The following is a 24,655-nucleotide window of genomic DNA, read 5'->3' on the forward strand; positions in this document are numbered from 1 at the left end:
TGTTTCCAGAAGAGAAATTTAATCTAATTTACATACTTCTAGATACATTGATAACCAAAAAACGTGGCCACTGAAAAAAGTTAAAAGGTCAATCAGCTCCCAGTATCTAGCTGGCCTAGGATTGGAAAATAAAAAGATCCACGTTCCTTCTTCTCTACACAAAATGCGTTTTTAAAAAAGTGAAAGTTCTAGGGAGCTATACATAGAAAGCAACAGTGAAAAGAGGGGGAGCAGGTGGGGAGAGGAGTCCCACCCCCACCCACCCTCCCGGCCCCAGAGCCCCTGAGGCTGGGGGTTGACATGGCAGGAGGCAGCTGTCAGCTCTGAGCTCTTCCCCAGGGGAAGGCCCTTCTGGGGGTGGCCAAGGATTCCGTGGCGTTGTGGGCTCAGTCGGGGCTCCCGCAGAGGGAGCAAGGCTTCCCCTGAGCGAGCACCGTGGCGCGACGCAGCTGTTCGACGCGGGAACGAGGGGCTGGGGGCAGATCCCGGCTCTCACGAGGTGCGTGTGCAGGTGTGTGTGTTGTATGTTTGCATGTGCGTGTATGAGAAGATATGCATGGGCAAAGGGGAGCCACAACAGGGGTCTTTGGGGTCTCTAAGAATGGCCCCGGACAGCAGACGCAGCCCTGCCCGTCTGCCGGACACAGAAGGCTGCTGTCCTCCTGCGACCCGGTCAACTGCCATCAGGGACTCGGCTGCAGCCCCTGCTGGGCCGGGGAGCGTGAACTGGAGGAGGTGCCCTGTGCCCCGGAGTCCTGGGCTGGGGTGGGCGGCTCGCGGCTCCTGGCACCCCAGCTGTAGTGTGCCCGGCCCCTGAGGGTGCCGGTTTGAGGTTTTGGCTTGCTCCTTTGGAAATGGAAGAGAAAGGGAAAGACAGGGAAGAAGACACGGGAGGAACAGGAGACGGAGGCAGCAGGGGAGAGCTCTGGAATGCTTCTGTGTTAGGGCGCCTCCACAGACGCCGCCGTCTGTGCCTGCGGGGCTGGGAGCTCCTCGGGCAGGGGCTCCGCCTTGGAGAAGTTCATCTCCAGGATGTGCCGCTGTAAGTGCCGCACCCATTCCTCCTGGATGGAGAGCGGGCCCTGGAACTCCACCTCGCAGAACCTGCATGTCGGGACAGAGGGGGGCACCAGCGTGAAGAGAGGAGACTCCTTGAAACTTTGACCTTGTGCCCGGGCACACCTGCCACCCCCGTGGAGACATAGCACACCGGGTCTGAGGGCAGGGGCCGAGGAAGGAAGCCAGGTGTCTCCCAGAGACCCTCTGCCACCTAAGCCAAGATGCAAAGAGATACAGCCTGCCCAAGTCATGAGACCTTTCCTCTTTCTCTCAGGGACCCGGAGGTGTGTGGCTCCGAAGAACTGGGTTTAAATCTGACTTTGCCCTGGTTTTGTTGAGGTGGGGTCTGTGTCATTTGGGCTGGGGATCGATCTTCCTGCCTCAGTCTCCAGTGTGCTTCGATTACAGTCATGCACCAGCCTGGCCTGAACCCTCCTGCTGACCTGCCCGTGGCGTCCGAGGTGAGTCACCTCACGTCGCCAGACCCAGTTTCCTGGTCTCTGACGTACACATGGACTTTGATAAGAATGAACTCGAACCTGTTTTTTTTTTTTTTTAATCTAACAAATATTTGTCAAGAGCTTACCAAATGCCAGGTATGATAACTCATAAGTGTTTAACTATTAAACAAATTCAGTCCACTCCTGTAATTCTAGGACTAAGGAGGCTGAGGCAGGAGGATCGCCACAGAACATACTGAGTTCAAGGCCAGCCTGAACTGCATAAAAAGCACTGTCTCAAAGTCTCAAAGAACCAAAAAAGAAAACTGAAACAAAAAACACTAACTTAAGGGCTGGAAACGTAGTTCAGTGGCATAAGCACCTGCCCTGCAAATGCGTGGTAGTGAGTTCCATCCCTAGCACCAAAAAAAAAAAAAAAAAAAAAAAAAAAGCCACCAACTTGGTCCTATCAAAATCTACTGGGCAGGTGGGGAAATCTACACATGGAGAAAGTGCCTCCTTGCTTCAGAGACTAAGCTGGAGAGTCAGGGTAAGGATTTGAACCCAGGTCTTGCTGGGGATAAAACTCGGGGCGGGGGTGGGGTGGTGGTGGTTTGCCCTGAAGGTCTGAGGTGCAGCATCTGTGAATGGCTGTTAGCCTGGCCCTCATCACACCCGAGGGGGGACAGCCCGAGAGGCCCGACCACCGGATTGCTGCCAGCCGGCCCTGTGCACGTCCCAGGGCCAAGGGCAGCTGGGAGACCTCCCACCCCAGGGGCAGCGTACCTGCACTTGAGGGTGTAAATGTTGCCAACGAATTTGACGAGTGATGTCTGCGGCGGTCGAGGCACCAAGGAGGGGACGGGCCGGACGCGGGCTGGGGGCTGCCGCACGGCTTCCAGCTTGTGGTGCAGGTCACTGGCCTCCTCGGCCCCCCGGGCTGCGGCGGCGTCGGGGGGGCGGGCCTGTCTGCGCTCGAATTCTGGGGTGGAGAGGGTGGGGTGAGCGGCGGCGGGCGGGCCTCGGGGGCACCTGCGGGACCTGCGGGACCGCGCTCCCGGCCGGCGGCCGGCGACACTCACTGTTGATATTCTGCCGCTGGTGCTCCTCCGCCTTCACCGCGCCCGGCGGGCTGGCTGCCAGGGGCCGCTCGCCGCCTTCGGCCGCCCGGCCGGCCTCGGGCCCCGGCTCCCCGCCGACGCCGCGGCCCACGAAGGCCAGGCCCCCGGGTGCCAGCCCCAGGGGCGGCCGCCGCTCGGCGTCGCGGCCGTGGCCGTGGCCGGCGCTGCGGAACTTCTTGGTGAAGGGGCGGCCGCCCTGGATGTAGCTGCGGTAGGCGCCCACCTTCTGGGGCCGGTGCTTGATCCACTCGCTCAGCGTCTCGATGGGCGAGCCGTTGACGCACCACTCGGTCACGCCGAACTGCCGCAGGTGCGCCCGCGCGTGGCTGGCCAGGGCCTTGCGGTTCTCAAAGTAGAGGCCGCAGAGCTCGCAGCAGGCCTCGGTGGCTGCGGGCAGAGGGGTGCTGCTGAGCGCGCGCCCCGCACGGGCGCCTCGGCACCCCACCTCCCTCGGGACCTCGCCTCGGCCCGCGGGGGCAGCGGGGTCTGCGGCGCTGCCTGGCCTGGGCGGCCCGGCAGACGCCCTCCCGGGACCCTGCCGCCCACTGCTTACAGGAGTGGGAGGTCTTCTCATGGAGGGTCTTTGCCTTGAACGGCAGTTCAGTCTGGATGTAGGTCTTGGCCTTGACCTCTGCGGGGAGGAGGCGGTCCTCCTGCAGGGGCCGCTTGGCTGCCACTGCGCCCAGGAAGCCGGTGGCTGAGGGCTTGGCGCCAGTGATGGGCGTCAGACTGAGCTCCCGGGGAACCTGGGCCGGCCCAGCTCCTGGTTTGCCCGGCCGGCCGGCCAGGGGCGACAGTAGCAGAGGGGACTGCACGGGCCCGGGGACCGCTGTAGGGGACCCATCCTCGGCCAAGGCGGGAGCCAGGTCCCCAGCCGGCGGCTCCTTCTTGATGAGGCACGGCTTGGACTTCTTCTTCAGGATCTCCCGCAGCGTGTCGATGGGCGAGCCGTTCACGGACCACTCGGTCACGCCCATCTGCCGCAGGTGGGAACGCGCGTGGCTCGACAGGCCCTTGCGGTTCTCGAAGAACTCACCGCAGAACTCGCAGCGGATGTCCCGTGCTGGCTCTGCCCGGGACGCTGCAGGGAGTCCGGGGGAGGGGGGAGAAGGAGGCGGCGGCTGCGGGCAGGAAGCCTCCAAGCTCGAGGCCCATGTTGGTGCCGGCTGCCCGGCTGCCCCTGTCCACGCCCCCGCCGCCCTCTGCCAGACTCCCGGGACCTGCTCCCTCATCCGGGCCTCTAGAGGCTCCGGTCATGTGCGCGGCCCTCCTGGTGCTCTGGCTGGCTCCAGGACGGCACCCTGTGTGATGCTGGGCCAGCCACTCTCCCTCTGCGAGCCTCCTCTGTAAGAGGAGATGGAAACCCTCACTTCCCAGACAGCCCGGGAAGGGCGAGATTGACAACAACTGAGATGGCATGGCACAGAGTCCCCACAGGGGTGCTGAGGCGCCGCAGGGGCTGTGTTCGCCTGCTGGGCTTACAGCAGGCACCAGGTCCACCCGAGTGGGACAGACTAGCGACGGTGTGAGAGCGAAGCAGGGGACAGTGACGTGGCGACAAGCACTGCAGAGAACTTTCTGTAACTGGACACTGCACTAAGTGCCCGAGCCCAGTGAACCCTGGGAAAACCGTGCAGAGGCAGGACCACGCTGATCTCCACCTTCCAAACCAGGAGACCTGCTAAAGGCCACCTGCTACTCAGATTCTGGAGAAAAAGGGATCTCAATGCAGGCTGGACTCCAAAGGCCAGGCAGCCCACTACAGGCACGTCAGGGAGGCATGGTTCAGACACCCGCTCCTGAGCCCTGTCTGTCTGCGCTGTCTCCCATGGCAGACATCACTAACTGATGCCTGCTGTCAGGTCTCCCGAGCAGCCCGCTAGGAAACCGCTGCCCATCAGTGGAAGATGGCACTGCTGAAGGACACGCTTCTGCCTTCTATGTACGAGCAGAGGGAGCCAGGCAGCAGCTGGATGGCAGGGGTCTGCAGAGCAGGACTGTGCAGCTGGCCTCCCTTCCGTTCAACCCTGGGCACTACGGGTACCCGCGAGGGGAAGCAGGGAGGAGACCCCGCCAGCTGTTCTCCCTGCCCTGCCACAGGGTCACACTTACACAGGTTCAAGGGTGTCATGTCCTCCCGCGGCGCCCCCCAGGGACCCTCAGATGGGTGCGGCTCCCCATGAAGGGCCCCCGGCAGCATCTCCCGCTTGATCTCCACCCGCATTTGTTCAGGCTTCAGCTTCCTGGGCAGGGAGGGTGTGGCCAGGCCTGAGAACATCTTGCGGGCCGTGGGAGGAGGAGAGGCAGTTGGTGAGTGGCCCAGGGGGCTGCCTGGTGGTGGTGGCAACTTCTTGGCCAAGGGTGAGATGTGAAGGTCTGAAGGACTTCGGGCTTCAAGCGAGCTGCCAGGACCTCCACTGCCCACCACCTTGGCCAGGGCTTTGGAGCTGGGCCCTGGAGGGTGGGGGTGTCCACCAGGCCGAGACTGGGTCCGTCTCTTCAGGATCTCTCGCAGCGTGTCGATGGGCGAGCCGTTGACGTACCACTCGGTCACACCCATCTGCCGCAGGTGGGAGCGCGCGTGGCTGGACAGGCCCTTGCGGTTCTCGAAGAACTCACCGCAGAACTCGCAGCGGATGTCCCGGGCAGGCTCTGGGCCGGAGGCTGCAGCAGGAGCAGAAAAGGGCAGTCAGAACCATGGGTGGTGGCGGCGTGGTCACCTGCAGGAGCGTCCTGGCTGGCTGGGCGTGGGTGGCAGCGCACTCACAGGCTAGGGCGGTGGTGCTGGAGGGCAGATGCAAGCTAGGGAGCTCAGGAGCAGGACAGGGGCCAGACACCCGGCAGGAGCGAGGGGAGGCTCTGGAGAGCCAGCAGGCCCTCAGTCCTGGCGGAGGAGAGCAGAACCTGGCTCTGTGGGTCCCAACAAGGACAGGATGGGAGGGCCGGAAGTGGCCACCCGCCATCGAGACCAGGGGCAGATGTGGGTACCACTGTACCAAACAACCAGACCCTGCCCTTGGCCTTCATTCTCGGAGAGGGTCACAGTAATGGAGATCGAAGGCCAAGAGAGGGCAAAGCAGCCCGCTGCCAACAAGGTCTCTGGGCAGAGCCAGCCACTGCCAAGGGCCCTGTCTACTCCCTGCCCCCACACGGAGGGAGTAGGGGGGGCTGTGACCTCCCCCGGGAGGGGCTCCAGGGCCCACAGGGAGGAGGGGGCGGCTGAAGCGAGAACCTACAGAGGTTGAGAGGAGACGGCTCCACATCAGAGGCCCAGAAAATGCCGGCGGCTGCAGCTGCCGAGAGGTCCTGCTTCCCCCAGGGGCTGGCCATACCCTCGGCCTTCAGCTTGGCCTTCTTGGCCGGCGGTAGAGGGGGGAGCAAGGAGAGGGCCGCAGAGGCGGAAGGAGGCCGCCCCAGGTGGGCCAGGGCGCCGTGCCCGGGTGGGAGGCGGATCTGGACGCCGTCCCTCCTGATGAGCCCGTGGAGCACGTCTATGGGGGATCCCTTGGCGTCCGGGTCGCTGACGCCCAGGTGGCGCAGGTGGGCGCGGGCGTGGCTGGATAGGCCCTTGCGGGTCTCAAACCAGGCACCGCACAGCTGGCAGTCCAGCTCTCTGCCCCCGTCACTATCTAAAGCTGCGGAGACAAAACACAGGGGGTTCACGGCCGCCACCTTGGCTGGCCCTGGAGGACAGAGGCAGGAGGGTCTGGTGTGATTCTTAGATCTGGAGTCCAGGTCTTAGGCCACATGTTTATCTGAAGAGGTTCCAGGCAGCACAGCCCTATGCCCTGTCTAGCCCTCAGGAGAGTGCAGGACTGAAGGCTGCCGTGTGGACGGGTGGTGAGGAAAGTTCTGCGGCAAATTTGGGGGCTCCTAGTGGGTGCTGGTAGGGGCTGCCACGGGGCTGCCAAGCGGCTACTGAAAGCACAGCAGATGCAGTGCAAGGGGCTTCAATGGGGTGCTCTGATGGACAGGGGGCCACGCTCTGCCCCCGCCCCCAGGCCTGCGAATGCACGGGAAAGCCTGACGCCCTGCAGGGTACCCTCACTGTGCCCTTCTTCCTTTCTCCCCAAACCCTCCACGCCACGCCCACAGGCAGCTCAGGTAGAAGGGCTCCATCGGCACCGCACCGAGAGTAAAGGACACCTCTGCGCAGGATGGCCAGAAAGACAGGAAGACGGGCCAACCAGAGGGGCTGCCGGGTGGGCAGGCCACCTGTCTGCCTGCATGACCGGATGGATGCCTGACGCCCACCGGGGAGCCAGGCCTGCAGGAGCCCTGGTGCCTCTCACTGTCCCACTCACCCTCGACCCAGAGGACGAGTGCCGCCCTGTGTGCTGAGCATGACCCCGCAGGGCTCAGCAGCTGCAGCCAGGTCTCCAGGGCAAGAGCGCAAAGTCGGGGAGACGCGGTGAGCGCCTCAACCAGCACTGTGACCCCGCTGACCCAGGATGTAGGAACTGCAGCCCCCACTGTCCCTCCCAGTGCCGGGATCCCCCCCAACACCCAGGACCCACACTCACTGAGGTTCAGGGGCCCCTCATCCTCAGACTGGGGCCACTGGGCCTTTGGGGAGGCTGACCGGGGGCTCAGGGACAGCTGGGGGCTCTTGTCCTCAGGATTCTTCGGGGTAGGGGAGCCTGCCAGCGCCAAAGGTGCCTTCTTGAGCAGCGGCGAGCTTGGTGGGTGGGCCAAGCCTTTGGTCGAGAAGCCTGGGGGTGACTTGATGGCTTTGTTGACAGCAGGTGCGTCCAAGGGCTTGGCCAGGGAAAGCAGGCCAGGCCGGGCAGAGCCAGTGATCAGCTCCTTTGGTGAGTTGGACTTCTTAGCCAGGCCATGGGGCAGCCCAAGGGGACCGTCGGGCAGGCCCTTCTGCTTGACAAGCTCGTAGAGGAGGTCGATGGGGGCACCACTGCTCTCTGACTCTGCTACTCCAAGCTGCCGCAGGTGGGAACGCGCGTGACTAGACAGACCCTTGCGGGTCTCGAAGCAGGCACCGCAGACCTCGCAGGTGGTCAGGCTCTGGGCTGGAGGGAACATAGAGGCCAGGGAAGGAAGCTATAAGCCGAGGGTCCAGCCCACCTGCTTTTCCTTCTCTCCTGTGTTCTGTGTTCGGTTTCTTCCAAAGCCCCGTGACCCTCATGGTAACTCTAATAAGGTGGGGATTAGCCCATCTGGTTTGCAAGTTAGTAAACTGAGGCTCAGAGGAGGGAAGGGCTGTGCCCAAGGGTACAGCACAGGAGGCCTCTTATGTGGTCCAGGCACTGGGGATCTCTGAAGCACCAGGACACCCTGGCAACAGGGTCAATTGAGCACTAGCTTGTCAGCCACACGAACGAAACACACCACACTGAATCCAAGCCACTGTGTGTGGCCCAACTCATGCTCTGCACACTGGGCAGGAGGCCTGAGCCATGGCCCCTTGCACGCCCTTCAGCAGTGCCTCTATCTCTTGCCCATTTGCTTCTCTGCCTCCCTGCCTCACAACTTTGATGACCTAAGGGGGCAAAGGCCAGGTCTGTTTTGTTCCTCTGACATTCCTGGGACCCAGCGTGACACTTGTCACTACTGAAAACCACCGCAGAATCAACCGCCAGACGCATCAGTGTTACACAACAGATGGCCCAGCTGACAGGAGCCAGGCTTGGTCAGTGACCCGGGGTGATCGGGAGCTTTCGACCACCACATGCGCTGTGCCTCTACACTGTCCAGTGAGGGTGCAGCTGGGGAACAAGGGTAGCTGGGGCTCGGGGGAGAAGACAGCTGGGGGTCTCCTCAGCGCCTGTAGGTGCTGGACACAAAGCCACGGCTGACTGATGTGGGGACTAGGTCTGAGAGATCCCCCATGCCTATAAGCAGCCTGGCCAGCACGCCCCCCCCACCTGTCTGTCACCTGGGCCACTCACCCTTGAGGTCTGGCAGCTCCTGTTTGCTGCCATGAGGAACCTCTGAAGCCACTTTGGTGCTCAGACGACTGGCCACCTGCTCCAGAGCCCCAGGGACAGGAAGGGTCTTCTTAGGGAGTGGGGGGGACCCCAAGTCCATGGCCACCATGGTGTTTTCCTCAGGGCCTAGGCCTGTGGGGGTGGAAGAGACAGACTCAGGCCAGAGTCAGGCTGTCTGCTCCCAGGAGAACAAGACGGTGCTTCCCCCTCACCTTTGACACCTGCTGTCACTCTGAGAGGCATCTTACTCCCCCACTGGAGAGCTGAAACTCCACCCACAAACCCCAGGGCCAGCTTAACACTGGGACAGTATGGTTGCCCAATGACTGCAGAGTGAAACCGCAGCTCCCACCCACTTTCAGAAGGTGGAAAAGCCAGGGGACCCCATGCCAGTCTGAGAGCTGAGCTCCCATCCTAGGGGTCTCGGAGAAAACCAACCCTCTGCGCAGAACTTTTATAAGAAGTACTTAGAAAAGAAAAGAAAAAAGAGAAACAGAGAGAGACTTGTAAGTGGGGACAATTAGAAGAACTTGACAAAGTAAGCAGGGTCAGGAGACCTGAGAGACAGTGCAGGAACAGGGTCACAGAGGGACTTAGGACTCCTGAGAAAACTCGGCTGGAGTTGGGACTTCAGAGGCCTCAGTGGCCCGGGTGGTCTACTGCTCATCACCCATCAACCCCAAAATGGGGTAAGGCAAGAACTGGGGCCCTGGACCAGCCTCAATCTAACTCGGGGACAAGAAGAGTGACAACCAAACAACTTTAGATGAAGTTTTGGAGGCGTCTAGGGAGAAGAAAACACAGGTGGGTTTTCCTGGTTTAATTCTTCACAGCAAGGGGCCCGGGAAGCCGGGGTGTGCACCAACTGAGAGCTGGGGGCGCGGGGGGGGGGCCTCGGCGCGCGAAGGAACCGCGTCCACGGGACCCCGGGGTCGCCCCGTGGGAGCCAAGGAGGCAGAGGGGCCGGGTAGGCGCCCCGCTCGGTCTGAGTCCTACAGAAGCAGGAGCAGGGGGCCGGGACCCCGGGAACTTCGCCGAAGTCTCCGGGAAGAGTGGGCGCGTCTGTCAAACGCGCCAGGGCCAAAGTGGGCTCGCGCACCGAGGGGACCGGAACCGCGACCAGGGACGCTCCGGGCCCCCGAAACAGGCAGGGGACACCTGTCAGGCGGGTCGGGGACCCCGAGAAGCAGCGGCGGGGTGTTTGTCAGGCCCGGACCCCTGCAAGGGGCGTCAGGGTTGCTCCCCGGCCCGCGCGACTTTTGGGGCGGAGTGGGGGGGCGCGGGGATCCCGCGGACGGGAAGGCGGGCATCGGGGGCGGCGCGGGCGCGCGGGACCCCAGCTCTCAGTTCCCGGGCTCTCCTGGGAGCCGACTCTTACCCGGGGGGAGCGCGGGCCCGGGTCCCGGCTCCGACTTGGCCTTGGGCCCGTCCCGCGGCGGCGGCGGAGGAGGCGGCGGCGGCGGCGGCGGCGGTGGCGGCAGCGGCGGCGGCGGCGGTGGGGGTGGCGGCGGCGGCGCGGGGAGGGCCACAGGGCCCGGGCTCGGGGGGCTGGGCGGGGGCGCCCCCGTAGGCGCGCGCTCCCGGGCACCCCCCGCGCGCGGCCCCGCCGCCGCCTTGCTCTCCGCTTTTGTCACTCGGCACTGGGCGGTGGAGGCGGCCATCTTGGCTCCGGCGCACGCGGGGCGGCCGCCCCAGGCGAGAGCAGTCAAGCGCCGAACGCCGCCACCAGCCGCGTCCCGCCTCGCCCCGCCCCGTGCCGCCCCGCCCCTCGGGGCGCGCCTAGGTTGACCTGTCGAGCGCCGAGCGCCAAGAGCCAAACCGCTCTCCTAAACCCCTTGCAGAAACGACGGCAGCGGACACAGCGAGTTGCCTTCGAGCTCCGGCTCACCCTTACAGGCTGGCCACGCTCCGAGCAGTCTCCAACTGCCTCTCCAGCTCTACGTCTAAGATGGGGATCCTTTAAGCGACACGCCGGCACCTTGAGTTTAGCATTCAGCCCTTCGATGGGCGGAGTTAGGACCTGCCCTGAGACGCTGCCCCATTCTCTTTCCTGGAAGTGTCCTTCTCCGGGTCCACAATCCTGGAAATCACCTGATCCTCACCACGCGCATTCCCCCAACCAAGGTTGTCTGGGTACCCAGCTATCTTAGGTGTTGTCCTGCAGTCCCAGGGAACTACTACTCCCGCCACCACCTGCATTTCAAGCACTGCCTGCCTCACTCCGTCCACCTCCTAAGGGATTGCACCCAGCTGTTTCTTGACAGCTGAGCGGGGCTGGGACGTGGCCATTGGCCCTTCCCCGACCTGGAACCAGTCCCCGCTGGCTCACTTGGGAGAGGGGAGGAGACTTCTAAGGACAACCAGGGAATGATGTGCTCCGAAGTCTAGTTCTGCCTGTGTGACACAGATGAGACAGTTTTCTTTTCCATTCCATCAAATGGGTAACCGGCAATCGAGGGCTGGGGATTGGTAATGCAGCTCAAGGGTATAACGCTTGCCTAACCCATGCAATCCGATCCAGCACTACAAAAGCAAAACAAGCAAACTCCCCAACATAGTAGTGACAGCAGCAACAACAAATCAACTCTTGGCACCACAGACTTAGTGGTAGGCAAACCTGAGCTGATACAGGTTGAAAGCCTGGCACAACAAGTACTCAAATACGGGAAGCGTTTATCAGTGCTGGCAGACACAGGTCGAAAATCTAGAAATCTGGTTTCTAGATCAGCACCATCCAGAGGACCGTCAGCTGCTCAGAACTAGGTAGATTTCAAGTCTGCGACAGCACAGGTGGCTGGAGAACATTTCCCCCCTCTCACAAAGTTCCACTGGACAGGACTGCTCAAGGTAGAACATTCAAGAATAAGCAATCTCATTTTTTTAAAAAAGGAATCTGGCCAACATGTTGGTGCTTCCTTGTCAGCCCCGCACTTGGGAGACTGACGCAGGAGGTCTCCACAAGTTTGAGGCCAAACTGGGCTACATAGCAGGTTCAAGACCAGCCTGAACTTCATAGTGAAACTCTGTCTCAAACAGACAAACAACCAGGAACCAGGAGTCTTTCTGGCTGGGTAACCTTGGGCAAGTTAATTAAATTCTGTGCCTCAGTTTTCCTTCTGTAAAATGGGGACAATCGTTTCACCCACCTCATTAGGACCATGATGAGTCTGTCATTATAAAGCAACAATGCTGGATCCTAGTAAAAGCTCAATAGCGTTTGCAGGGAGACACTGGATTTTGGAAAAGGGGCCCTGGCCCAGCCCCTGAATGAAGCAGAAATGATTTCTAAGTACCGGGATGGTGATGAGGCGGGTTGTCAATATACTTTGTAAAGTGACCAGAAATGCTTCCAGAAATGTAGAGTGTCCACCCGCTGTCCCCAACCCTCCCCCCAGCCCTCTGAGCTCCGCGCCACCTGTCTGTCCCCTTCTCGTCTTACCATCCCCGTATGCAGGCCCAGGGTCCTCAGCCCAAGTGGGTGGGAAGGGAACGGTGAGAGGTAAGCGTGGTCGTCGGGAGGTCAGGAAGCCGCCTGCTGGTCCACCAGGCTCACGCCCCAGAGGGCTGGGGGGCAACTCAGCCGCCGAAGTGGCCAGCAGCTCCTGTAAGATGTTGATGGGCGAGACGGTGAGTTCCCAGTTGGTGATGCCAAAGTCTCGCAGGTGGGCCCGGGCGTGGCTAGAAAGGCCAGCCCTTGTGTCAAATCCTGCCCCGCAGAAGTCACATCGCATCAGACTGAAGGTGCCCGGGTCAAAGTTGGCCACTGCAAAGAGAGGACAGGGATCGTGTGGGCTGGGGCAGAGGCGGGGTCACTTTGCAGCCCCAGCGTCTCAGCCTCTGCAAATCCCCCTGGACGGCCTGCCTTCCCCTCTGCTCCTGCCTGCCTCACCGCCAGGCACCCACCTCCCCAGGCCAGACAGCCTGAGCTCCCGGGTCCTTCTGAGCTGTGGAATCGGGAATCAGCCGGGTGCGTGCCCGGTGGATAACTTCCTCCTGTCTATTTTTGCCCACTCTTGCCTCAGTGTTGTGAATTAAACACGAGTTGCATGAAGAAACAGGCGGAGGACATGACTGTCCCCCAGAGAGAGCCTTCTCTGAACAGCCAGGTAGTCGCAAGAGTATCCCTTTCATCCTCAGCACCCTGGCTTCCCAGCTCCCACTGCAGGGTCAGAACTGCCTACTTTCCTAGAGGGGCCCCTTCTTACACACACACACACACACACACACACACACACACACACACACACGTGCCCATCCCCACCTTAACACCCCCCTACATGGGCTCCACGACTGCTGACCACGGAAGCACCCAGAGCTACCGGCTCCAAGCGGTGACTTTTTTTTCTTTTTTTCACACAGGGTCTCACTGTGCAGTCCAGGTTGGCCTTGAGCTCACTTTGTGGCCCAGGCTGGTCTGGAACTTACAACGATCCTCCTGCCTCAGCCTCCCGAGTACTGGGATGACAGGCGTGAGCCAGCACACCCGGCTCGGCTCTATGGTCTCTCCTGGGAACCGACCCTTAGAATCTGGAACCTTGTGACCCTGGAACCTGCATACCCTTCACAGGCACCCCAAGTTCTGAAGTCCACCAATCATCTCATTGCTCCTGGCCTGGGCCGTGAATTTGAGAAAGACGGATGGCTGTTCACTCACTGCTGGGTCCCATAGTGCAGACAACAGAACAGACCTCGCTCATGGAATTAAACGGGACTCTCTGCCTGGGCCTGATTTCCTTCCGCTGCCAGCATGGCCAAGGCTTTGCAGCGTCCCCCTAGATCCACCGCTCTTGGGTGGCAACCTTGGCTGTGGCTCCTAGGTCTCCCAAGAGGGTGGCCCCGTTTCACTCTGCACGGCAGGATTTAAAGTGGAGTGGGGTTTACAACCCAGCTGCCTGGCCACGAGGCTCCCGGCCTCGGACAGAGGTGGGTGTCGGAGTAAAACCGCCCTACCTTTTTTCTTTTTCTTCTGGAAGGAAAACCTGCGTTCGATGGCCTTCACCTCCTCAGCGGAGATGAAATGCCGCACGTTGTAACTGACGCCCACACGGTTCAGGTGGCCGCGCACGTGGTTGGCCAAGCCGATGCCATTGTGGAAGCGGTCGGGGCAGTAGGGGCATTTCCGTTCTTCGTTCTTCAGGGCCATGCCTGGGTCTCCCTCCAGGAGCGTGTCCAGCCCCAGTGGGCCACCCAGCGGTGCATCCAGGAGCAGGAAATCCAGGGGGTGGGTGACCCCCAGCCCCAGCTCCTCGGGCGGCAGCCTCGGGGGTGCCCTGGCTGCGGCGGCTATGACCTGGGGCCGGAGTTTCGCCACCAGCACAATGGGCACCATGTCTCGGAGCTGCTGCCGCTGGGCCCTGGAGGCCACTGCTGCCTGCAGGGCAACCTGGAAAGTGCGCTTCAGCTCTAGGGCTGGCTGGGGGATGAGTCGGGGGATGGCTGGGGGTGGGAAGACCCCATTCTCAGAGGAAAAATCCATTATTTCAGAAGTCAACACCACATCCTCATCATCTTCCTCCTCCTCTTCTTCCTCCTCCTCCTCCTCTTCTTCACTCCAAGGGTGCCTCTGGCCCCCCAGGCCCTGTGGGCGACCATGAACAGTGCCTCGGTTTCTACTGAACTGGACGAGGTCAGGGGAGGGAAAGGCCAGCCTTCCCAGAGGCCTCTGGCCTGCGTGCTGCGGGAGTGGCTTTGACAGCACGAAGTCCCTCATGCCCAGCTGCTGGCAGTCTGGGCCGAAAGCCAGCCCCGGGTTGTACCCAGCAGGGTTCTCTCCCCACGTAGGGGCCAAGAGAGGCTCAGCTTTGCCAAAGCAGTCCGCAGTGGCGCTGTCGGAGAAGCGGGCGTGCCCACCCTGGCTGGTGCCCGGGCGGCCGGCGGGGTACTCCTCGAAGGCCTCGCTGTCCTCCTCCCAGGACGGATGGGTGTGCACCAACCTCACGTGCTCCCTGAGCAGGCTCTCGCTGGGTGCGGGGAAGCCACAGAAGACGCAGGCGCTGAGGCCCGGGGCACCTCCGTAGGGTGCGTACACAAGGGTGCTGGCTTCGGGTGTTGGGCTTGCGGCCCTGCCGCTGCCACCCCCGAAAGGCTCCTTGGCCGGCAGGCTGGGCGGCTGGCGTGCGTGCAGCTTGGCGTGCTGCACGAAGGCCCTGGTGGAGCTGGTGCCAAACACACACTTGGGGCACTGCAGCCGGGCCTCTCGGCCCTCATCACCTGGAAATCGCTTCAGCTTCTGGATCTCCCCGATGATCTTCTCCCGGGAGGCCTGGTGCAGTTGCCGGTGCTGCTCCAGGGCGGTGGAATCGGCGAAGGCCCAGCCGCACTCGCCACAGGCCAGCGGGGCCAAGTCCGAGAGGGGCTCCTGGCCAGGGGTGCGGCGGTGCTGGCTCATATGTTCTAGCAGGTGTTCCTTGTGCTTGAAATAGATGCTACACTCGATGCAGGGGAACACGGCTGGCTCCTCCTCGTCGTCCTCGTCCTCCTCTGGGCTGGCTGCACCCTGGGCCACCTCCTCTAGCAGTTCACTCAGGTAGGGCCCTGGTGGGATGGGAGGAGGCAGCACAGGCTGGAGCCGTTCCACGGAAGCCTCCGAGTTCACCATCCACGTCTGCGTGGCCACTTCCGAGGACGCTACAGGCAGGCCCCACTCAGAGGGCTGGGCCAGGCCTTTGAGGTCTTCTCTGGCGTCCACCACCTCCACGTCCAAGGTCTTGGGGGTGTCTTCCAATGGCATGATCACCCTCCTGAAGGCAGCTAGGGGAGGCGGCTGTGAAGACAGGTGCAGGTGCAGCCCTATGTCCCTCAGAGGTCCTTGCTCCTCTGTGTCCTGGAGCCAGTCAAACCTGGGGTGGCCCTGGGCGGCCTTCTCTAACAGCCTCAGTTCACCCTGGTGGTACAGGAAGCTCCTAGAGCCGTCAAGCTCAGCATGGGGTTTCATGGTCCTCACAATGACCGAGTCGTCAAACCTTTGCTCGGATGGGATGCTCTCCCCAGCCTCCTGGGCCAGGGGGTGCTCCCAGGGCCCCTGACCATCACGAGGGCCAGAGAAAGGACCCAGTAAGTGGGATGGTGGGGAGCCCGGCCGGAAGTCCAGGCTGCCTCCATCCCAGCAGCTGTAAGGAAGTGCCAAATGGGGACAGGTTAGCTGTGGGTGACATTTTCCTTCCTAGCATACAGATGGCGGGGAAGTCCCCCCAGGCCATCGGAGGCAGGCCCCAGAGATCCAGCCCCAGGGTGACTTCTGAGAGGCTAGGTATATAGGAGCTAAGGGCAGGGAGGGAGGGAAAGGGGGGGGGAGAGGGAGGGTGGGAAGGTGGGCCCTTCTAGAACTACTGTTCTCCTTTGGATTTTTGAGACAGGGTCTTGCTATGTGGTCCAGCTGGCCTCAAACTCATAGCAATCCTCCTGCCTTGGTCTCCTGTGTACTGGGTCACAGGCATGCATTACCACACCCAGCTCTTCTAGAACTATTGGGTCAAAAGCCAGGTTGGAGTCTAGGGTGTCCACATAGCCCAGACCTATTGCATCACAAAAGAATGGACAGGCCACAGGGGGATGGGGCAGCCTCCAAGGCGCATCGCCAAAGTCCCGTGGCTACGCCACCCTTGTTCATCTCTCCCCATGGAGGACTCATAGCGCTGACCTGTATTCTCGGCTGCGGATCTCAGTCCTCCCCAACCTGGGGTGATTTTTAATTAGTTACACTTCTTGCCCCAAATTTGGCAAAAGTTAACTTCACAGCAGATCAATTCAACAGGTTCCTCTGGTCCCCACCTCTCCCTCTCAGAAGGGCAGAGTCAAGAGTAGCTGATGGTCAGTGCTCACCCGCTGGCCCTAGTAACCTTCTCAAGTGGAAAGTAGGTGGGAGAAACTAGGCAACTTCCCTGGGTCTCAGTGTTCCAGTCCTCAAAATGGGGATGCATTTCAGCATCCAGAACCTCCTGATCCTTAGACAGGGTGTAAGGAGGTTTTTTGTTTGACTGAATCCAGGGCCATGCTCATGCTAGGTCAGCCACTGATGCTCAGCCACAACCCTTTTTAACTTTTTTTCATGTTGAGAAAGGGCCTGAGCTGGGCTTGAACTCGAGATCCTCCTGCCTCAGCCCCGGGGTGGCTGGGATGAGAGGTGTCCACAGTGCCATGAGGACAGATGCATGGTGAGGGAGCTCTCTCACAGCTGCCACCAGCGATAACATCGCACACCGCAGGTGGTTACTTAAATATTTGCAAGGGATGGGGGTGCAGCTTTGCATGAGGCCCCAAGTTGGATCCCAGCACCGCTGCATTAAAAACAAAAAATTTTGTAAAAGCTCACAACCACAAGCTTCCAAATGAGGCCCCTGAGCCCGCACCACGTAGGGTGAAGACGGGCACGGCTCGCAGCTCAGCGAAGCAGTTTGAGCCACCTGTTGCCTGAGGGGCTACTGATCGTGCCCAGGAAACTCAAGAAGAAATGGGCTCCCCAGTCAGACGGAGCAGGGGCCGGAGGGCCCCTCTCAGACCCACACGTGACGTGTGAAATGAAGTGGGCTTATCCTTCCGGGGCGGTGGCAGAGCTTGGGTGGGACAGACCCCCACTGGGGGCTCAGCACCTAGCAGCTACGGTTCCTCCAGACAGCTGGTGGACTTATCACACATGGGCGCCTGCCACACCCTGCTTAATGACCAGGTGGTGGCCATGAGCACTGGGCTGGATTCCTGTTCTCCCGCAGTGCCCGCTGGGTTCTCGAGGCAAGTTTATGCGATGTGGCTTAACGGTGCTATTTTGTAGATGAGGAAACTGGGGCTCGGAGAGGCCTAGCATCACTCTAAGGGTCACCTGGCAGAGAGACAGGACTCCAGGGGTCCGCCCTGCAGGCTCTGGCCTCTGCGGCCCTGCTCCTGGCAGACATAATGAGAGTTGACCTCTGTGTTCATGCGGACGTCCCCCCACCCCAGCGCACAGGGGGCTTGCCTGCAGGGAGCAGCCTCCTCCTGCCTGCTCTCCTGATTCCCTCCTGTGCCCTGCTTGTCTCCTGGGGGCTTCTCTCAGGCCTGGGCCCCCCTGCCCTCCCTGAGGTCAGGGCCAGCGTGGCACTCACCAGCTGCTGATCCGATGGGTGGCGGAGGTGGCACGGGGGAGGGCTTCGCTGAGACCAGGATAGGGCTGCCCGTCTGCAACAGAGAGGGGAGACCCTGAGGGGCGGAGGCCCCCCTGCCTGGGGCTCCACACCCCAGCTTTTGGAGGCCTGCGGGGCACCTCAGAAAGGCCCTGCTGGCTTCCAGTCCCTCTCCCCGAGAGGCCTTTGGCCTCTACATTGCTGAGCCCCCCAAAGGGCTTTGGAGGAGTCCCCGTGGGTCTCCTGGGGGATCCCAGGGGCTTGCTACTTTCCAACCCCCTTCACTTTCCCCCAACCCAGCAACCAGGGTGATGATGGTTTAAAGTCACACCTTGGTACAAACTCAGCTGGCTTCTCATTGCGCTTACAGTCAAAGCCAGATTCCCAAAAGCCACCACAGGCCCTTGGACAGTGCTACAGTGGACTAGTTGTTATCACTGGGAGCTCTGAAAGGTTCACCGACTCTGCCCTAGCAGGTTGGATGTTGACTCCAACCTCTCTTGCCTCTCCTGGCCCTTGCTGCCTCCGCCCTGACTGCATGGCCTTCTTGGGAAGCCTCAAGCCCACCTAACTGTTTCCAGCCTCAGGGCCTTTGCACTGGCCCGGAGCGCTTATCCCTAGTCACCTGCTCAAGGGACCCCCAGTCATATGCTCTCTCAGCACCTGTGTTACTGCTTTCTCCTGGAAGCTGCCAGGCTCCCTCTCTAAATGACCATCTGAGTCCTCTGCAAACACCTAAGTCCCACCGGGGCAGGACTCTGTCAGCCCCATTCACTATGCCTCCCTGGCACATGTGTATGCCACAAATACATGCCAGGCAATGCATGAACTCAGTCCAGCCTGAGCTATGCAGGGTTCAGACTGCCTTCCGCACCCCCTTCTGGGCCCAGATCCTAGGCTGGAATCCCTGCCTGGGAAATGCCCCAACACAGAACATGCCAACTCTCCATTATCCGCCTGCCGAGCCAATGCCTGGAGCCACCACAGGAATCCTGGCCTGCGTCTCTCTGCCTGCCACGCTTGTCTGACACGGGCGAGCGTGCCAACTGGGGAGCAGGCCAATTGTCTGGGCCAAGGTTAACACACTGGGGGAACTTATGCCCTGGCCAGGGCCGACAGATGCGATTGCTGGAGGAGCCTCAAACTGAAGATGGTCCAGGAAGCGGGCAAGGGCCCGGGGTTATTATTTTGTTTTCAATCTCACATCATCCAATTTGTTCTGGAACTTGAGGGCTGACCACTGGGAACCAGGGAAAACGAGATGGGGTGGGGATGAGCAGGAACCTGTGATGGTGTTTGGGGGCTGCCAGGGTGACCCGGCTTGGAGAGTAAAGGTAAGGTCAGGGGACGGGCAGCCTTGCACTGAGGGGTGCTGAGGAGCATCACTGAGGTACATCCTGCTCCTTGCTCCCCAACCCCTGCCAAGACGCCGCTACCTCCCTCTCCCACAGCCACGACCCCCAAAAACATCTCTGGACATTTCAGACACATCCCCCTCCCCCTCCCAAGCAGGGGTCGGTTACCCCATCTTAAGAACCACGCGGGAGGACAGGTGGGGAGCAGGGCTGGACTTGGGTGTCAGGGCTGAGGTCAGGCTGAGCTGCTAGAGGACAGGATGGCTGGGAAAGCCAGGTCTGGACCAGCCGAGGAAGAAGGACCCCAAGAAGCAGGGTCTCCAAGGACACCCATGTCACAGATCAAGCTCCTTTCAAGGTTGACTGGTGATGTCCAGCCAGTCATGATGTCCAGCACACCCCAGAAGTAAGGGGTCCGAGGGTCCACGCAGTCCTGCTTTTGAGATTCTGGAACTCCCAGGTCCCAAGATTGCAGGTGTCCCAGATGTGATGCTTCTGCGATCTCTGTGGCCTGAGAATTCCACAAGCCGGGGGGTCACGTTGGCCTCTTTGTCTGAGCGGCTCCAGCAAGGCTCCTATTTTTAGTGGCAGCGACTTTGGAGGAAGGAGGCCAGGCTGAGCCTGTTTCCGAGGCGCGTCCGTGTCGGAGGAGGGGGTTTTGCCAAGTGGCCTCCCCTCTGGCAGGGGTCCAGATGTTCCCATGGGTCGTGCAAATGGCCAGGATGCACACGAAGGCAGTGACCGTGACAAGACGCCCTCATTGGCTCCTGTCATCTGAGGTCCCTGGGAGGGCTTTCGAATGAAAGAAAGGTGTGTCCGTGAGAAACTTCAAACCCGAATCAGACACCTTGGCAGAGTGGCCAACCACCAAGATTCTGGTGCCAGTCAAGTCTGAGTTCAAGGTCCAGCAGTGGGCTCTGAAGGGCTTGTCTGGCCCACTCCAGGCCTCAGTTTCCACCTCTGTACAATGGGAACAGCCACCTCCCCGCTCTTGCAAGGTGAGCGATGGAGTCCTACAGGATCGCAGTACGTGGTCCATCCCAGAAGGAAGGCAGGTGGGGTTCCTGAGGGCCAGGGGCTTCCTCCTCCAGGACCCAGGCTAGAAGCTGGGGGCTGGACTGTGCCTCAGGCCGGCCTGCTCCATGCTGATTTCCTCCCCAGCCTGGAGGCCCACCACTTGTCCTTGGGTGCCCTGTGCCCAGCACAAGGCGAAGCAGATACCAGAACCCTCATCAATCCAGGCAGAAGGTCCTCAGTCCCCACCCCAGCCCCCAACTCTGCCTAATGTGAGACGCATTTTGGGCAGCGGCGATTGGGGAGGGGGTTCAGGGGGCTCCTTGCCAACAACTATCAGGGAAGATGGAGCACAGCCTTGTCCAGACAGAGGACTTTAGAGATGGCCATGCCAGGGAGGAAGTCCTTGGGGGGCTCCCAGGGCTGAGTGTGGACGAGGGAGGCCCAGGCTTTGGAGTGGAACAGCAGCCCCAGGGGTATTACGAGACTCTCAGGGCAGGTGCCCGAGTCCAGGGGATTCAGGCAGGCCAAGAGGACAGGCCTAGAGGACGGGAGGAGATGCAGTGTCCACAGCACACGCCTCCCTCCAACCTCTAGGCCGTGATCCCATCCTGAGTCCAGCCGCCCCTACCCCGTTTCCCTGTTTGCTCAGAAACCATGAAGGGTGGGCCTGATCCTCTTTGGTGGCTACATCCATCTCCTCTCCAGGCTGTAATTGGTTTTTTGTGTCTTTTTTTTTTTTTAAAGACAGGGTCTTGCTATATAGTCTAGACTGGCCTTAATTCACTATGTACCCCAGGTCGGTCTCAGACTCGCAGCAATCCTCCTGCCTCAGCTCCCAAATGCTGGGATGACAGGCGTGCATCCCCAGGCTGTAAGACAGGTACATTTGTGAGTCTCTGGTTGCTGCCCCAGGGAGAGAGAGAGAGAGAGGTCACATTTACCTACCCACTTTTTTCCCTCTCTCCTGACCTGGGGTGTCCACCAGGTAGAAAAGAAATGCCCAGTCCCTCAGAACCAGTCCTACAGAGGCTCCCGGCATCCAAGATCCCCATAAAGTCCAGGCCCTGATTCTGCCCTGGCCAGCTGTGTGACCAAAACAAGATCCCGCTGCTCTCTGGGGGCACCTTGAGGAGGTGACGGCTAAGGTATTGGATGAACTCTCTGACCCCTTAGCTGGGCTCCCTGTCCTTTATCCCATGCCTCTCACTCTGAAGAACTCCTGGATACCTCCAGGCAGGGCTGGGGTGCCCCTTCCTTCACACCTCAGTAACTGCATCCTCACACCTGGTGCAAATCCGTCTCACCTGCCCTGGACGGCCGGGTCCACCATGGCAGGGATACTGTGTTCTCGGCCCCTTGGAGGTGCTCTGAATGCTGGAGCATTGTTTTGTGTGTTGTCTTTTTGAGACAAGGGCTCACTGTGCAGTGCAGGCCGGCCTTGAGCTCACTGTGTAGTCCAGACTGGTCTCAAACTCACAATGATCCTCCTGCCTCAGCCTCCCGAGTGCTGAGATGACAGGTGTGTACCACCCGCCCGGCTAACACTAGAGCATTGTAAGGATGAGGGAGGCACTGCCTGGCTTTGTGATCTGGGCGATTTATTTCAAGTCTTAGCTTTCCCACTTCTAACGTGTGATAATAACAACAAGGACCACGCACCAGTTCTTCAAAAAGCAGTATGAAATTATCCTGCCAAGGCTGGACAGGTAGGAAACTGCTAATGAGGTGCTCTGGAGTTCAAGGAGATGAAGAAAAAGATTCTCCAGCCACACCAGGCTCCTGCCTGGTCTCCAATAAACCAAGTGCCTCTCTACCACAGGACCTTTGGACTTGCTGTTTCTTCCCACCATTCATTCTGCGCTCCACTCAGAAGTCATTTTTTTTTCCTCAGGGAGGCTTTCCTAGGTCCCTGATGTGTGACCCTGACACAGCCTCTGTCACTATTTGCCCGTATGACAGTGGCTTACTTCTTTGCCATCCATCCCCCTTCTAGCATGGTGGCCCCTGGAGAAACAAAAACTCTCCCCTCTCTTTGTGGCTGTCTTGCCCAGTACCTAGAACAGTGGTTGGCACACAGTAGGTGCTCAGTATCTAATGAATGAATAACAAACCTCGAGGTGGGGGACCACATGAGATGCACCATTTTGTAAGGATAAACCAAGGCACCAAGGGAGCAGACTGCCAGACTCCCTGGTCTCTCCCTTGCCACTAGAGGGCACAAGCTGCTTCGGCCCGGGGTGCAGAATCTAGGCGACCAAGACAGCAAGTGACACCTGAGATAGCCTGGGAGCAGGGTTCCCCAAAGGGACCAGCAGACCGGGGTGCAGAGATGGGCACCCGGTTTTAATTAGCGTCCATTTCAGAGGAGAGAGCTGGGCCAGCCCGAGTTTCAGTCCGAGTCTTTGCCACCCCGGGGGCACCCACAGCGTCTGTTTGCACCGCTGTACAGGGGGATGCTGAGAGGAGGGCCAGGAGAAGGCTGTGTACTCGCGGAGAAGCTGAATCCCGAACTCAGCTCCTGCTAGGCTGGGTGACCTGGCTCTCTCCATCTCCGAGCCTGGGGGCCCCACCGGATGTCCCCTCTTACCAGAAACGCCACCTCTGCCATCCAGGATATCTCGGGGACCTTCCTTCGTGATTGGCAGGTAGTGCGTTGACCGGAAGCCGCTGCCTTCCCCCTCAGCAGCCTCGGCCCCACCCTCGATGTCCTCCCTTGGAGCTGGGCCAGGCAGTCTCTCTGGGCCTCGAGGACGGTCGGGGGCGGCCAGGCCGCCTGCCAGGGGCCCCTCCATGGACGCGCTGGGACTGGCTCCGCTCGGCGGCGCTGGGCTGGCTTATCGAGGCATTGTGGTCTGGGAACAGAGAGGAGGAGGGCTCAGGGGAGCGAAGACACGGACTCTGTCTCAGTTCTGCCTCTCTCAACCCCTCAGTCCTGGCTCTGGCCACTTGCTGCCTCAGTTTACCTCCCAACCCCACATAGCTAAGTAAGTGACACTGAGGCCTTGTGCCCGCATCTATATCCCAAAGAGCCTGGCTCCCGTCGTTCATGTGTCCTGCTGATAATGCCTGTCTGCACGCGGATCGTTCACTGCCTCAGTTTACCGCGCTGTCACTCAAGCACACTCGGACGCCTGGTTTTCTGCCATCCTCAATCCCATCACTTCTGCCCCGCTCCTCCCTGCATGGGTACACAGCTTCACTGTCGCCCGTGGCGCCCTGGCTTCCCGGCACGGGCACATCCGAAGGCCATGCCTCCTCTCCTTCCATGCCAGCCGCGTCCCCGTGGTTCTGCCTCATACTCAAGTGCCCTGTCTCTACCCTTTCACTTTTCTCACCACGGTGGACCCCACCAATACCCCTGAACTTTGCCCAGACTTCCATCACAACACCCCCCCCCCCGTCTGAGGGTTCTTCCACATTAACCCCTTCACCCCCACTCAGCCTCAAGTGACCCCGGAATTAACCCTTTCACTTCTCCACAGCCTCACCCCTCATGCACACCCAGCCTGGATCCCTCCATGCCCCCGACCTCCATGGAGATTGCTCTGGTGGGAGGGCGAAAAGGAGCTATTAGGGCTCCTGGTCCAGAAATGAGGACCCCAGAGAGAAGGGGGGCTGTCCTCTCCACCTATAAATACCTTCAAGGTAACGGAGGAAAGTGAAGGGCAGGAATGAGGCGCCCTCCCCAGGGAGACGGTGGGGAGGTTGGGCCCAGGCAACCGGGGCGGAGCCGGGGCTCCAGGCCTGGTTGCAGGCGCTGCCCTCGGGGGGCCTGGGGGCTCCCAGGGGGCCGGTCCTTGGGCTGGCGGTCCTGGTGGGGGTCCCTGCCTGGGCCTGGAGGGAGCACCTGCGGGCACCCACCCGGTGGGCACTGCCCGGAGGGAACGGGCGGGACCGCAACTTCGGAGCACTTTGGCAGCTGGGGAGTGGGCTCCCACCCAGATGCCCCCCAGGGGTCGCAGACCTGGGGGCTGCGCCGCACCGATGCACCCCTCAGGGGGCCGGGGTTCCAGGGAGGTGCCCTCTACCCGTGCACCTCGGGGCGGGAGACCCCGCGGGACGCACCGAGGTAGGGGGAGACACCTGCCCCAAGACCCCCGCCCCTCCCCCACCTGAACGGCCCCGCCCCCGACCAGGCCCCGCCCCTGTAGGCCCCGCCCCGCCCCCCGCCCCGGGGGGTCCCGCCTGGCCCCGCAGGCCAAGGCCTCCCCCTCCCCGCTCCGGCTCCGCCCCACCCGCGGGCTCCCCAGGCCAGGCAGGGCCTCACCGGGGAGGCGGCGCCGCCGGCTGGGTGCCGGGGCACGGAGCTCCCCTCCTCTGTGCGGCTGTCGCTGCTGCTACCGCCGCTGTTGCTCCCGGTGCCGGTGCCGCGGCCTCCGCAGCTGCCGCCGCCTCCACCGCTCGGGGGACATTGTCCCTTTAAATCGCTCCCCCGGCCGCCCCGCCCCCCGGCGCGCCGCCGTGACCTCAGCGCGACAGCCCCGCCGCGCCGCCATGATGGGGAGGTCTGCCCCCCCACTCCGCCCCTGGGGTGGGGGGGCGGCCAGCGGGCGCACCGCCATGTTGGGAGTGGCCAAGCAGGTCACCCTTAAAGGGCCCGCTCGACCCAAGTGTCCAGGGGGT

At 61.2% G+C, this 24,655-nt stretch overlaps 1 protein-coding gene and 1 long non-coding RNA gene across 15 annotated transcripts; one reads left to right on the forward strand and one right to left on the reverse strand.

Annotated features, from left to right (window-relative positions):
- On the reverse strand, nucleotides 1–24,451 carry Wiz (WIZ zinc finger). Of its 13 annotated transcripts, none has more exons than XM_063228556.1 (13): nucleotides 24,300–24,450; nucleotides 22,620–22,884; nucleotides 17,643–17,715; nucleotides 13,516–15,674; nucleotides 12,005–12,328; nucleotides 8,527–8,697; nucleotides 7,144–7,647; nucleotides 5,388–5,504; nucleotides 4,733–5,284; nucleotides 3,174–3,701; nucleotides 2,582–3,007; nucleotides 2,286–2,481; nucleotides 1–1,104 (listed from the first exon to the last, which is right to left on the reverse strand). In XM_063228556.1, the coding sequence occupies exons 2-13, from the start codon at nucleotides 22,822–22,824 to the stop codon at nucleotides 942–944; spliced, it is 5,418 nt and encodes a 1,805-aa protein (XP_063084626.1). In that variant the 5' UTR covers nucleotides 22,825–22,884; nucleotides 24,300–24,450; the 3' UTR covers nucleotides 1–941. The 13 variants fall into 13 exon arrangements, with proteins under 13 accessions (XP_063084626.1, XP_063084624.1, XP_063084622.1 ...); XM_063228554.1 differs by lacking the exon at nucleotides 5,388–5,504 and adding an exon at nucleotides 5,953–6,255; XM_063228552.1 differs by lacking the exon at nucleotides 5,388–5,504 and adding an exon at nucleotides 5,857–6,255.
- On the forward strand, nucleotides 8,697–13,285 carry LOC134471034 (uncharacterized). Of its 2 annotated transcripts, none has more exons than XR_010040372.1 (3): nucleotides 8,697–9,369; nucleotides 10,407–12,671; nucleotides 12,925–13,285. It is a non-coding gene; the product is annotated as an uncharacterized LOC134471034 (long non-coding RNA). The 2 variants fall into 2 exon arrangements; XR_010040371.1 differs by having other exon boundaries at nucleotides 10,407–10,689.
- Nucleotides 24,452–24,655: the final 204 nt, after the last annotated feature.

Source organism: Cavia porcellus, unplaced genomic scaffold, assembly GCF_034190915.1.
Source record: "Cavia porcellus strain 051 isolate PalLab524CR breed Dunkin Hartley unplaced genomic scaffold, mCavPor4.1 scaffold_17, whole genome shotgun sequence".
Lineage (NCBI taxonomy): Eukaryota > Metazoa > Chordata > Mammalia > Rodentia > Caviidae > Cavia > Cavia porcellus.

What these genes read in the sequence shown, in the direction of transcription:
- Wiz (XM_063228552.1), bottom strand. Translation starts at nt 22,824, where the DNA reads ATGGAGGGGCCCCTGGCAGGCGGCCTGGCCGCCCCCGACCGTCCTCGA. An exon ending in TGGCAGAGGTGGCGTTTCTG is followed by an intron (nt 17,716 to 22,619) that starts GTAAGAGGGGAC and finishes TCTCTGTTGCAG; the next exon opens with ACGGGCAGCCCTATCCTGGT. An exon ending in GCCGTCTCCTCTCAACCTCT is followed by an intron (nt 5,285 to 5,856) that starts GTAGGTTCTCGC and finishes CTCCTGCTGCAG; the next exon opens with CCTCCGGCCCAGAGCCTGCC.